This window comes from Dromiciops gliroides, chromosome 1 (assembly GCF_019393635.1).
Source record: "Dromiciops gliroides isolate mDroGli1 chromosome 1, mDroGli1.pri, whole genome shotgun sequence".
Classification (NCBI taxonomy): domain Eukaryota; kingdom Metazoa; phylum Chordata; class Mammalia; order Microbiotheria; family Microbiotheriidae; genus Dromiciops; species Dromiciops gliroides.
Genome location: NC_057861.1, coordinates 266028669 through 266042714, shown reverse-complemented (window position 1 = coordinate 266042714; position 14046 = coordinate 266028669). Strand labels below are relative to the sequence as shown.

General features: G+C 41.2%; 1 protein-coding gene across 1 annotated transcript in view; it reads left to right on the top strand.

Annotated features, from left to right (window-relative positions):
- Window positions 1-3262: 3262 nt before the first annotated feature.
- Window positions 3263-14046, top strand: part of BPNT2 (3'(2'), 5'-bisphosphate nucleotidase 2) — a 73708-nt gene continuing 62924 nt past the window's right edge. Inside the window, 2 exon segments of the mRNA XM_043986048.1 lie at window positions 3263-4020; window positions 4022-4174. Coding sequence (XP_043841983.1) covers window positions 3784-4020; window positions 4022-4174 — 390 coding nt within the window. The 5' untranslated portion in view covers window positions 3263-3783.

Genomic DNA, 14046 nt, shown 5'->3' with positions numbered 1-14046 from the left:
TCCAAATTGTCCCAGATGGTATCACTTCATTTGTATGTATCATTTAAGGCAACAGCAAAGCAACATACATTTATTAAGTGCTTACTATGTGTGCCAGGATATAATTAAAAAAAAAAACAAGGTAATTAAAAATATTAAATTTCTTCAGCATAGTGCCTTTTAGATAGTCTTCACTTGGTGGATATTTTTTGGATTGGATTTGAACACATTTTGGTCTTTCCTTCTTCCAATTCTCCTTTAATAGATGAAGACCCTCTCTGAAGCTATCATTTTCTTTATACTCTGTTATTTCCCCTAATTTCTTAATGTTTTTTTCCCTAGTAGAATACCATAATAAGCATGTGTTTTTAGTTTTATCTGTGCTGCCTTACTAGTACTTCTTACAGGGCTGAAGCTAGTGTGACTCTATCTTCTTTTTCATTATTGATGGAGTACAGTATTCAGTTTACTTTTATAAACCCCAGGCAGACTTTCCACTAATGTCTTAACATTTCTCGTTATGATGACTATCCAACAAGCCTTTTTGTTGATCTCATGCTACATATAATTTAGGATGGTTCAGTAGCATAGAATGCTTCATATTTCAAACTGTCTTCATTACTTTATAGCTCCCTGAATTGTGTAACCATCCTTAATCTATGACCTTTTCACTGAGAAGTCCTTAAAAATCAGTCATGCTTGGTTGCAAAGTTTCCTCCCCACAAGTTGACATGAAGGAGGACAGTGGCTATTTCCAAAGATCTGCTCTCTCATATCTGATTTCTGTTTGTATTTCACCATCAGCACTATTTATTTTGTAGAGAGTTACAAGAGGTACACTTTGTATCAAGGAAATCAGCAAGTCTTTGTTTATCATTATCTTCATAATAAGTATGCAAATTTTGGAGATGTCTACAGCTCAAGGAAAGAGGGGCAGGCTGGTCCAGGCCCAGCTTACATTGTCCTGACTTGTTTAGTACTCAATGTGTAGGTTCCACTTATGTTCCCTTTTCTTTAAACAAATTCAACATTTATTAATCACTTTTTATATGTCTAACATGGGTTTAACTCTGGCTCCACTCTAAGAGCTCTTCAGGATGCTCAGGCATCTGGGGAGTCTTTCTTCTCTATCTCAAGCCCCCCCTCCAGTTGTGTCCCCCTGATTTTATGAGGTTTAGTGCCTAACACCTTTTTTCCATGTAACCATCAGAATAGTCTTTATGACTAGATGTTTGTTTCAAAGATATAGTGACAACAAACAAATTTTCACTCACACTTTGGGGAATTGTTGTTTTGGTTTTTTTTGTGAGGCAATTGGGGTTAAGTGACTTGCCCAGGTCACACAGCTAGTAAGTGTTAAGTGTCTCTGAGGCCAGATTTAACTCAGGTCCTCCTGACTCCAGGACCGGTGCTTTATCCACTGCACCACCTAGCTGCCCCCACTCAACACTTTGGGAACATGATTCCCCCTCCCCCCAACACACACACACACACACACACACACACACACACACACACACACACACACTACCTTGGTCTGAGAAGGAGGTTAGACTCACAGCTCACTTTAGTTCCTATATAGATTTACACCATCAAATTCAAATTCAAAACCCAATCTAGCTTCCCAGATTTCCAAGTCTTGAGCTCCAGTCAGAAACCTCACTCCGTTGTTAGAAACAGGAAAGGACAAAGAAAATGGTCATAGTTACAGTCCTAATTCTGGGAGTCACCTAGCCTAGGGGTTGAGGGGGGAAAAAGAAGTGATCCCTCTACCCCTTATCACATGGTGTGAGGAGGTTCACCCTCAAACAAGAATGCTGGAAAAGCCACTTGATTTGCTGAGTCATGCTGTTTAAACATGCTAGCCTTTTCTAGTTCTGTAGCCAATGGAAAAGGTTGCTCTCAACCAAATGGGCCAATATAGAACTTGTCCATGCATGCTCCAGTCCTCTAGTCTTCCAGAAGCAGGACCTCAGAGTTTTCTGAAGATGGCACCATTCTAGGTGACCTGGGCATGTGTCAAACTTCTTTCTTGACTGACCTCTAATGCTTGCTACCCATGTGATCTTGGGCAAGTCCTTTAACATCCCTGAGCCTAAATAAACATAAATGGACAAGAGTCTCTCAGGATGGGCAGGCAGGTATTGATTTTAATTTGCATTATTGGTGGTCACTCCCAAATCAATGAAACCACAGGGCCATTTGAGTTCTGAACTATAAGCAAAGCATTGTTTTAAGCAGTGAAGAATACCAAAAAGAAAAAAAAATGACAGTTTGGTTTGCTCTCAAAGTACTTATAATCTAGAAGCATTGTGTAAGCTAATGGTGAAAAGAGTTGAGTAAAGTGGAATTATCTAATGGTGAATACGGTGATCTCTACCTATAAGGAGTGCCCTTGCTTGACCCAGTAAGAATAAAGTAAGATAAATTTTGCAGGCTTGGTTATAGCAATGTTCAGATTTTTATTTTTTAAATGATATTCTATGTGTAATAATGACTAGAACTAGGGGCAGCTAGGTGGCTCAGTGGATAAAGCACTGGATCTGGATTCAGGAGCACATGAGTTCAAATCCAGCCTCAGACACTTGATACTTACTAGCTGTGTGACCCTGGGCAAGTCACTTAACCCTCACTGCCCCATAAAAAAAGATAAAACAAAATAAAAATAACGACTAGAACTTGTCTCCTAAGGCTAATAGTAGTAGTCTAATGCGGGTAGATTTTCACTGTATTCATTTGTGCCTTTGAAAAGTTTATACTGGATTTGAAATAACTGATTGTTTTTCCTATTGTGTGTGACCCATTCGAGAAGCTAATACATGAGCTTAAATGACCAGTACGTCAGTTTTCGAGTTCGAGACAGACCTCGAACCAGACCTTTGTAGCAGTGGAGCTGAGAGGTGGCAATCCAAGACTTCTCCCTCGACCTTCAGGCTTCACAGGAGCTCCACCCCAAGAAGCCTGGCGACCCTTGTTTAAAATGACACGTTCTCATTTCCCCTTTCTCAAAGACTTAACATGCTCTAGTTATTTTCCAACAGTAACATCGCGATTTAGGTCACGAATCATTTTGCGGGGTGGAAAAATATTTTTAAGCAAAGCTCCCAGCACATCTTTGCAAAATATACTATGATTCATTCCCAACTCCAGTACCCCCAATTCCCAGCTACTTGAAAGTGCAGGTCATTATCTCAGGGCTACAGAGCAATTAACACATAGGGTCAGGCACGCCACACCCCCCATCTCCTAACAGGAGGCCGGCACTTTTCCAAACTGGAGCGCCAGCTCCGCCCGCTGCGCCCACCTCCCGCGCGTAACCCGGATACACACCCACTCCTCCCCTTTCACCTCTGTCTGCAGTTGGCTAACGTGGAAGCGAAAGACCCCGGCGGGCGGTGGGAACGGGACCCAGTTGCACCCCCTTCCTCCACTCCCTCCCGGCGTGTCGCGGAAACCTGGGATGGGAACCACAGGCCCGGGAGGCCGCAGCGGCTGCAGACGCGGTTAGCTTAGCTGTGCAGCTCGGACTCGGGGGAAGGAAGGAAGGAAGGAGCTGCCTTTATTGTGCCTAGGAAAACCGAGCTCGGGGTAGGGTGGGGGTGGGGGAGGACAAGGGGGACCCCTCCGGTTCCCTGCGGGCCCCTGCTGCTGGGGGGCTTTAGCTGCGTGGTCTCGGGGCGCTGCGGGGGCGCCATGGAACGCTGCTGATTGTCTCCGCGTTCCTAGCCTCCCGGGTCGGGATCTTTCCCGCCCCGCTGTCTTCGGGAGGCAGCTGGGGAGCGGCCGCCTTCTCGGGCTCCAGCCATGGCCCCCATGGGCATTCGCCTCTCCCCGCTCGGCGTAGCCGTCTTCTGTCTGCTAGGGCTGGGCGTGCTCTACCATCTGTACTCCGGCTTCTTGGCCGGCCGCTTCGCCCTCTTCGTGCTGGGGGGAGACCGAGCAGGCGGTCCCGACGCGCCGGGCTCTCAGGCCGTATGGGGGCACGGTGGACCCTCCGCGAGTTACTGGCCGTAGTCCGTGCTGGCCGCCGTCAGGGGAGCGGGAGGAAGTGAAGAGGGTCCGCGAGAGCAATGCTCTCAACGAGAAGGCCAAAGGGAAAACCCGGGAAGGAGCCGAGGAGAAGATGACCAGCGGGGATGTGCTGTCCAACCGCAAAATGTTCTACCTTCTGAAAACCGCCTTCCCCAATGTGCAGGTGAGTGACCCCGCTGTACCAAGGGTGGGGGCCACAGCTGGCTGGCCTGGAGCCTTTTTAAAAAAATTAAACAGGCAAGCCCAGAATTGCCACATGCTTGCTTGTGGTTTTGGCTGGAGTAAAGCAGGATGACCTTAGAACACATATTAGCTAAATGTCTTCAATGAAAGCTCTGAAATTGGAGTTCATTTCCAAAACCCATGCCCTGGGGGTACTCTGAGGGCATTATCATGTCTTATCATCTCCTGCCTAAGGTTAGTACCCTTTGCTGAGTAGTTTTAGACTCCTCTGAGACCCATTGATAGATGCTTGGAACAACTGAGTTATATTAACCTACCACCTCACCTCTCTATCACTTTTTAATCATGGTAGAAAATATTATAAAGTTTCTGGAGTGAAGTAAATGACCTTGGGAGTGTATCTCATCATGATGCCATTTCTGCTATCTAATTATGCTTTCACTTGCCCCTCACATTTATAGCACTTGATAATGTCGAATATTTACCCTCTCCCCCATATTTATTTGTTTGTTTGTTTATTTGTCTGTTTATTTGTTTATTTATTTCGGGGTAATGAGGGTTAAGTGACTTGCCCAGGGTCACACAGCTAGTAAGTGTCAAGTGTCTGAGGCTGGATTTGAACTCACATCCTCCTGAATCCAGGGCCGGTGCTTTATCCACTGCAACACCTAGCTCCCCCTCCCATATTTATTCTCACAATGAGAATTAGAGGAGCTGTAGTATTTATCCAGAATACAGGACACTCTCCCTCCCCGATCCACCCTCCCCCCAATCAATTGGGAGAAGGCTTAGGCACCCAGTTAGGTGGATAGATCAACAGTTTAATTTTATCATTAACTACATTTATGGAATACTTAAGAATTATGAAGTCCTTTACTTGTATGACATCATTTAAAGACTGTAATGTAGTGCAAGTTTTATAATCCCCATTTTATGTATGAGGACACTGAGCTCTGAGAAGTTAAGTATCTTGTTCAGTGCTGGTAGGAGGAATCCAAGATATTCTTCCTCCAAGTCTAGGGTTGTTTTCAATAGAGATATTCTATCTCTTAGTGCTGTAGGATTAATCCTTTTTTAGCATATGTTGCTACATTGCATAAGCGTTTTATTAATTTTTACAGCAAGAACTCAAGATAGTTACTGTAGCACTTTCTTTTAGAGGTTTCTGACCTGAGGTTATCGACAATCCCTGGCCTCTTAATTGTATTTTGAGATTTACTAAAGTCCTTTCTACATCCCAGAGCAGTTGAGGTTAAAATTGTGCTGATATTTCACCCATTTTACCAGATGAGTTTGGGCCTCTGAGAGGTGATAGGGCTTCTCAATGGTCACAATGCTCTAAGTGTCTGAGACAGGATTTACACCCAAGTCTGCTGACTCCAGCTATGTTTAGCACCAATTGAAAATTATCTCCAGAGGAATTTAATAACTGAATGGAAAATGGATTGTAAATGAACCCTCAGATTGTTAAAATGTGTCTGCTATTCCTGACATCCTGGAAAGAGCACTGGATTTAGAGTAAGAACTGGATTAAAATTCAGTACCTGAGGGGGCAGCTAGGTGGCACAGTGGATAGAGCACCGGCCCTGGAGTCAGGAGGACCCGAATTCAAATCCAGACTCAGACACTTGACACTTACTAGCTGTGTGACCCTGGGCAAGTCACTTAACCCCAATTGCCCCCCCCCACAAAATTCACTACCTGAATGATTTTTGGGGGGGGGGCAAAATCACTTCTCTGGGACTCATTTTCCTTATTTGTAAAATAAAGGAATCAACTAGAGTGATCTTTAAAGTGCCTTCCACCCCTAGGCCTTGTGACTTAGACTCAAAACACCTAGGTTCTATGGCTTACTCTTAGTTTTTTACCATGAGTGAATAATTTAAACTCTTAGACTTCCCTTTTCTTATCTGTAAAATGGGACTAATTTAAAAATAGGAATCATACTTGTACTGCCTAACTTGTGGGGACTGTTGTGAACTAATTTGTAGCCTATGTTCCTCCTCCCTGCAAAAAAGTATATATCAACTAGCGATTGTTACCTTTGGATCATCAATGTCTAAGAGCAATAGGAGATGACAGAATAGTTTGAAGGATAACTAATAGCACTATATTTAATAATAACCCTATGAGATAGGAAAATTTATATATTATTATAATTTACAGATGAAGAAAAAGGATTAGAGAGGCTACATGACTTATCCAAGATCACAAAGCTATTAGGGGCAAAACAAGGTCACCATATGCAAGTTCTTGAAGCCATCTGACTCTGAGTTACATTGTTACTCTCCAATTTATTATCTTTTTTTTTTTTAAACATTGAAATTTTTTTCCCCTATGACTTTCCACTGTGACACCTACCTCACAGGATTATAGTGACACAAACCATGAGGCAACTAGGTGGTGCAATGGATAGAACATTGGGCCTGAAATCAGGAAGACCTGGGTTCAAATACTTTCTAGTTGTGTGACCCTGGGCAAGTCACTTAACCTCTGTTTCCTTCAGTCTCCTTGGTTGTAAACTAGGAATAAAAAAACAAAACAAAACAAAAAAAACCCACCTACCTTCCAATGATGTTATGAAGATCAAATGAGAAAATAATTGTAAAGTGCTTAGCACAGTGCCTAGCACTAAGTAGGTGCTTTATAAATTCTAATGATTTTTGTTATTATTATTGTATGAATGCCTGGGAAGCACTTTGCAGACTTTAAAGTAAACTGTGTGACTGGCAGCTCTTGTGGTTATCTGTGACTTGAACCAAGTAATTGCCAGTTATAAATGTCTCTCCTAAATAAACTTCCTTTAAAATAAAAAAAAAGTCCTCTCCTTTCTATTTTAGTCAGTTTTGTGGTTTGCAAAATCACTAATCTTGTGTTTTGATGAAGTGTTTTGCATAAGACCAAAGTGTTGGCAATATATTTTTTCCTTTTCTTTTTATCTGCCAATATTAAAACACCCATATAAAACTGCTGCCTACCCTCGAAGCTTGTGTTTGTGATGCATTTGGAATTCCAGTAAAATGTACTGTTTTCAGGTCAAAGTAATGTGCCATTCCACTCCAGCTCTGGACCTGGAGTCAGGTAGACCTGAGTTCAGATATGGTCTCAGACACTTACTTGGTCTGTAACCTTTAGCAGTAATAATTAATAATAACATCAGTAATAATGTCAGCTAAAAAAGTCACACAACTTCTAGCTGTCTCAGTTTCCTCAATCCTAAAATGGGGATATTATGTAATAGCTACCTCTCAAATGAGATAATGTTTGTCAAGTGCCTAGCACAATGTCTGGAACATAGTAGGCACTTAATACCCTTCCCCACCTTTGTGTGTGTGTGTGTGTGTGTGTGTGTGTGTGAGAGAGAGAGAGAGAGAGACAGTGAGGGTTAAGTGACTTGCCCAGGGTCACACAGCTAGTAAGTGTCAAGTGTCTGAGGCCGGATTTGAACTCAGGTCTTCCTGAATCCAGGGCCAGCGCTTTATCCATCTAGCTGCCCCCCTTCCCCACCTTTTTGAAGGATACTAATGAAAATAGGTACAGTTTTAAAATTGAGAAAAAATATAACATTTCAGAAACTTAAAAATAACTGAGAATTTCAAGAAGGATAACCAAAATGGCATATAAGATAATGGAAAAGACTGTTACTAAAGTCTTCCCAAAAAGAATAAGGATTTTTTCCCCCTTTTTTATATGATTTCCATAACCATTTTGTTCCTTGGGTGACTTCCACAGGCTGCTACATTTGTTTTCTTGCTTACTAGGGAATGCTAAGGCATTATTAGTTGCCAAGGATAATGATCTGCATTTATTCAAGCACAAACACTGAGCTTTTAAAATTGCAGAAATTGGACTCTCCCGGTTTGAGCACAAAATAACTTTTTTGTTCTCTTATGAATATGTGAATGTGTGCAACTAAAATGTTTACATTGGATGGGGGTTGGAACACTAGAGAAGGTAATGTTCGTTTACACAGTCATAATAGGGTTTGTGTCTTGTTGAGATATCTCCCTTCTTTTCTGCTTTTTTTAGAATAGAGGCCAAATATTTCAGGCCTCAAAGAAGAAAGAGAAATCCTCCCTCTCTTTCCCTCCCACCCCAAACAGAATCTCAGCCTTAGTAGTAATAGGGTGTGAGGCACCCCACTTAGACCTTTGTGTCATGGGGCCTCCTTCTTCGGCCTTGGAGGAAATCAGAACTGGGAGGCTCCAAATTCTTTTCCTTGGTTTCTTCCCTTCCTTGATCTAGGGAGTAGTCACTGCATCATTTCTTACTCCCTCCTAAAGACACCCCCTTTCAAGAAAAAGAAAGAAAAGAAGCCTGATTAGAGCCCAGGGCTTTGTTTAAGCCGTCTGATGTTCATTCCTCCCACTCCAGATAATTTCCTCATCCAAGTTATCAGTCCTGTTTTAGCTCCCAGTACCTGGAGACAGGTACCCTTGACAACCAGAGGTACTCTGTGGTCAGGAGACCTACTTTCAAATGATACCTCAGACATTTACTAGTGATCATTTCAGCCTCATCGGTAAAATGGGAATAATTATGGCACCTCCCAATGTTTTGAGGATCAAATGAGATACCCTATTTTAAAAAGCACTTTTCAAATATTAAAGCACTATGCAAATACTTATTGTTGTTCTCATTTCCTATCAAAGAATTATTAAGCATTTATTAAGCACTTATTCTCCAGGAACTATTCTAGTTGCTGGAGATGTGAAGACAAAAAATAATAATAATAATAGTCCTTGATTTAAAGGAGTTCTGTTTTGGGGAAATAAGATATACAAACACAAATAAACACAAAATATATCCAAAGTAATTAGGTGCTGTAGCATCTGGTGGTTGAGGGAGGGGAAAAGCAGATGGGCCTCACATAGGGAGGTGCCACTTGAGTTGTACATTGAAGGAAGTTGAGGATTCTAAAAGATGGTAATGAGGAGCCATTGTATTCCAGGTGCTAGGACCAACCTGTCCAGAGTATGACAGAATAGGTCAGTGTTGGAAATGGAACTAAAAAAGGGCACCTTGGGCCTTAGACTAAAGTATCTGTCCTTTTTCTCCTGTGAGCTCTTTGATGTCTTTGCTTAGTAGTCACATAGTTTGGGGTCTTTTCAGCAAGGTTTGAAGATTGTGGGACTACACTTAAAAACTAGGAGAGGGCTAATGTAAGGCCTTTCCCCACACCTCTCTGTGGATATAATACAGGGGTGGGCCATAATAACTTATTTTGAGGCCCATACCATCTAATGTTACCAGTCTCTCCTTACTTTGCATAGCACTTAAAGCTTCGAAAAGTGCTTTAATAACTTTGTGAAGTAGGTAGTATGAGTATTTTTTATGTGCATTTTAGTGGTGAGGAAACTGAGGCACTAAGAGGTTAAGTGACTTGATAATGAAAATATTTGTAAGTGTCTGAGTTGTCATTGGAAACCAGGCAAGGCCAGAAATAGAATCACTGTCCTACAAGGCCCCTGGGTCCACATGTATTATGAATTCCAGGGGTTTCAGAGTAGATTGCTACTCTGTCAGCTTTGCTCTCTTCTCTCCTTGTCTATGAACCTAGAAATGCTTTGTTTTTATGTGGGAAAAGAAATAGCATCATGAATCCTTTCTGTGCCAGTCTTCCATGACACTTTTGTAAGATGGTGAATTGTGAAATGAATGATAATATTGTTAGGTAGCACTGTTAGAGCCAAGAGTGTAGACTAAGGACTTGACTACCTGGAGTGAAGTTTCTGTTGTAATCCTGATGGATTCTGCCCATGAACCTGTCCTATTTGTTTGTTTGTTTTTTAACCAGTAACCTTGGACACATTGAAGACGTGCTCTAACATTTACAGATAAGACAGGGCTTAAGGGGATCACAACTCTTGATAAATGACAAGATTCAGAATAGTCTCAGTGGACAGAAATGGGATAAATATCACATTTTGCTCTTAGGTTGGAAAGAAAATGAATGAGCACCAAATGAACAGAACTTGTTGTTATGGGGAAAAAGATAATAGGGATATAAGTATACAAGCTTGCTATTCACCAACAGTGTGATGGAGCTGGTGGTGATGATGCTGATGCTGATAATATTAAAATGCAACTTTAGGCTCCATTAATAGAAGTTGAGTATTTCATATGGTCATCGAGTATTTCAATAGGATTTCAGAGTAAAGCAATACTAAAGGTCCTCTAGTTCAATCTCTCGTTTTATAGATGAGAATATTGAAGCCTAGAGAGATTGTTCCTTAGGGTGCCAGGCTTCTGTTGGGACCCTGGGCACAGGCCAGGGGAGGTGGAATACAGGTGTCATATCACTGACATCCCCACCCTGACAGTTTCAAACACAGCTTTGTTTGTAGTGGTGTATGCACTGAACTTACTGGGGAAAGAAAGTTCCTAGAAGTTGGGGACAGTAGCCACCACCATCTTGATTGGGTGATAAATATGGATGAAATGAACCTCAAAGGAAGGACTGGATAGCGTAGGTCTCTACAATGGTGGTTCTACTGTATTTGGGCTTCAGCTTCTCACCCTTATGTCTGATACTGCCTTCCTGGTGCCTAGGTCCAGGAATCCCAAGGATGGAGTGAGCTCAGAGAAAATCATGAAACCATGCCAACTGTGTCCACTAACAGATTTATGTTAAATAATTTGAAGTAGACTCTCACTCTGTCATGACAATCCTTTTATACTCCTAATTGATTCTTATCCCACTCAGATGTCTTCTCCCACTTTCCTCTGGCACCTTTACTCATTATTTCAACTGAAACTGTGTTCTAAGAAGAGATTCCTGATGATTGCTTAATGGCCAAATCGAATGGCCTTTTCTCAATCATCAGCCTTCTTCAGCTCTCTGTAGCGTTCAATACTATAGGTTACCTTCTTCTTGTATCCTCTTTCTAGGTTTTCAGTACACTACTCTATTCTGGTTCTCTTCCTACCTGTGAGGGAAAAATCCATCCTCTTCTCAATAATTCCCAGGAACTCAGCTGCGAAGTGACAAAGGCTATTTATTTCATTCTCATGAGAAGGAGGCACCCTAGTGTGCATCTAGTGGGTGCCCAGAAAGGGGGCTCAAAGGCCCTATTTTATACCCTAGTCCCTAATGCGAATGGACCCTCCCCTTTTTCATCACTGGTGGGGTTACAATCTATGCGCAAAAACTAGCTAATCAGAATGTGGTATTCCCACCCCTCTTCCTTGTATGGGCATAACTCAAGAGTGGACCTTATACTTCCTTATATGGACACAACTCTGGAGCAGACATTATTGAGACCAGGGCTCCTTGAACCATATGACCTTGCTAACCTGAGGGGGAGGAGGGGATCTGAGACCTTTGCCCTACACACAGGTCAGGGGGAGTATGACTGACTTATATCCACATTGAGAGGAGACAACTACCCATTTCTCATACTACCTATATGATGGCTCTTCAGTCTCCTTTGATGGTCTCACTAACTGTGGGTATCCCCCAGGTTCTGTCCCGGCCCAGCTTCACTTCTCCCTCTATATTATTTCACATGGTGATCTAATTTGTTCCCATAGATTTAATTATCATCTCTGCTGATGATTCTCAAATCTGTTTATATAACCCTAACCTCCCTGCTGACTTCCAGGTTCACACCTCCAGCTACTTCTCTTCAAATAGATGTCCCATAGACTTCTTAAACTCTACATGCCAAAATTAAAATCATTATCTACACTGCCCCTCCAAAACTTCCTTTCTCCCTAATTTATTTATTACTATTGAGGGTACCACAATCCTAGATATCCAGGCTTGTAACCTAGGTATCATCGTTGAGACCTGACTTTCTATCTCATCCCTTCTCCCCCATATCTATTGCCTCTGTCATCATCCTCTATCAGCCTGTGAAATTCATCTGATCATGTCAGTCTGTGCCCCTTCCCTTCCAATTTAATAAATTCCTGGAGTTCCCTATTTTTTTTTATGAGATATTTTATTTTTTCCGTTACATGTAAAGATAGTTCTCAACTTTTGTTTATACATGCTTTACAATTTCAGATTTTTCTCCCTCCCTCCCCTCCCTCCCCCCTCCCCTAGACAGCAGGTAATCTGATATAGGTTATATCTATATATCTCTATACATATAGATATAGATATATATATACACACACATATATATACACATAATAACATTAATCCTATTTCTGCATTAATCCTGTTACAAGAAAAAGAATCAGAGCAGTGATGCAAAACCTCAAAATAGAAAAAAAAAAAAACAACAGCACCCAAAACAAAAGAAATAATATGGTTCAATCAGCATCTATACTCCACAGTTCTTTCTTTCTTTTTTTTTCTTGGATTTGGAGATCCTCTTCTATCATGAGTTCCCTGGAACTCTTTTGTACCATTGCATTGGTGAGAAGAATATAGTCCATCACAGTAGGTCAACACTCAATGTTGATGATACTGTGTACAATGTTCTTCTGGTTCTGCTCATCTCACTCATCATCAGCTCACGTAAGACCCTCCAAGTTTCTCTGAACTCTTCCTGCTCATCATTTCTTACAGCACAATAGTATTCCATTGTATTCATATACCACAACTTGTCCAGCCATTCCCCAATTGATGGGCACCCCCTCAACTTCCAATTCCTTGCTACCACGTAAAGAGCAGCTATAAATATTTTTGTACATGTGGGTCCCTTTCCCCCTTCCATGATTTCTTTGGGCAAAAGACCTAAAAGTGGGATTGCTGGGTCAAAGGGTATGCACAGCTTTATTGCCCTTTGGGCATAATTCCAAATTGCTCTCCAGAATGGTTGGATCATCTCACAGCTCCACCAACAATGCATTAGTGTTCCAATTTTCCCACAGCCTCTCCAACATTTATTATCTTCCTTTTTTGTCATTTTAGCCAATCTGATAGGTGTCAGGTGGTACCTCAGAGTTGTTTTAATTTGCATCTCTCTAATCATTAGAGATTTAGAGCATTTTTTCATATGGGAATAGATAGCTTTGGTTTCTTCATCAGAAAACTGCCTGTTCATATCCTTTGACCATTTCTCAATTGGGGAATGACTTGGATTCTTATAAATTTGATTTAATTCCCTATATATTTTAGAGATGAGGCCTTTATCAGAAGCACTGGCCTCAAAAATTGTTTCCCAGCTTTCTGCCTCCCTTCCAATTTTGGATGCATTGCTTCTGTTTGTACAAAAATTTTTTAATTTAATATAATCAAAATCATCCACTTTGCATTTTATAATATACTCTATCTCATGTTTGGTCAAAAACTGTTCTCCTTTCCAAAGATCTGATAGGTACACTATTCCTTTCTCTCCTAATTTACCTATGGTATCACCTCTTATGTCTAAATCATGTATCCATTTTGACCTTATTTTAGTATAAGGTGTAAGATGTTGGTCTAAGCCTAATTTCTGCCATACTATCTTCCAGTTTTCCCAGCAGTTTTTGTCAAATACTGAGTTCCTATCCCAGAAGCTGGAGTCTTTGGGTTTATCAAACACTACATTACTAGTGTCATTTACTACTGCATTTCCTGAGCCTAGCCTATTCCATTGATCTACCACTCTATTTTTTAGCCAGTACCAGATAGTTTTGATGACTGCTGCTTTATAGTAAAGCTCCAGGTTTGGTACCGCTAACCCACCTTCCTGTGAATTTTTTTTCATTATTTCCCTGGATATTCTTGATTTTTTGTTTTTCCAGATGAATTTTGTTATTATTTTTTCTAGCTGTATAAAATAATTTTTAGGTAGCCTGATTGGTATGGCACTGAATAAGTAAATTAATTTAGGCAGTATTGTCATTTTTACTATATTAGCTCTGCCTATCCATGAGCAATTGATATCTTTCCAATTATTTAGATCTGATTTGATT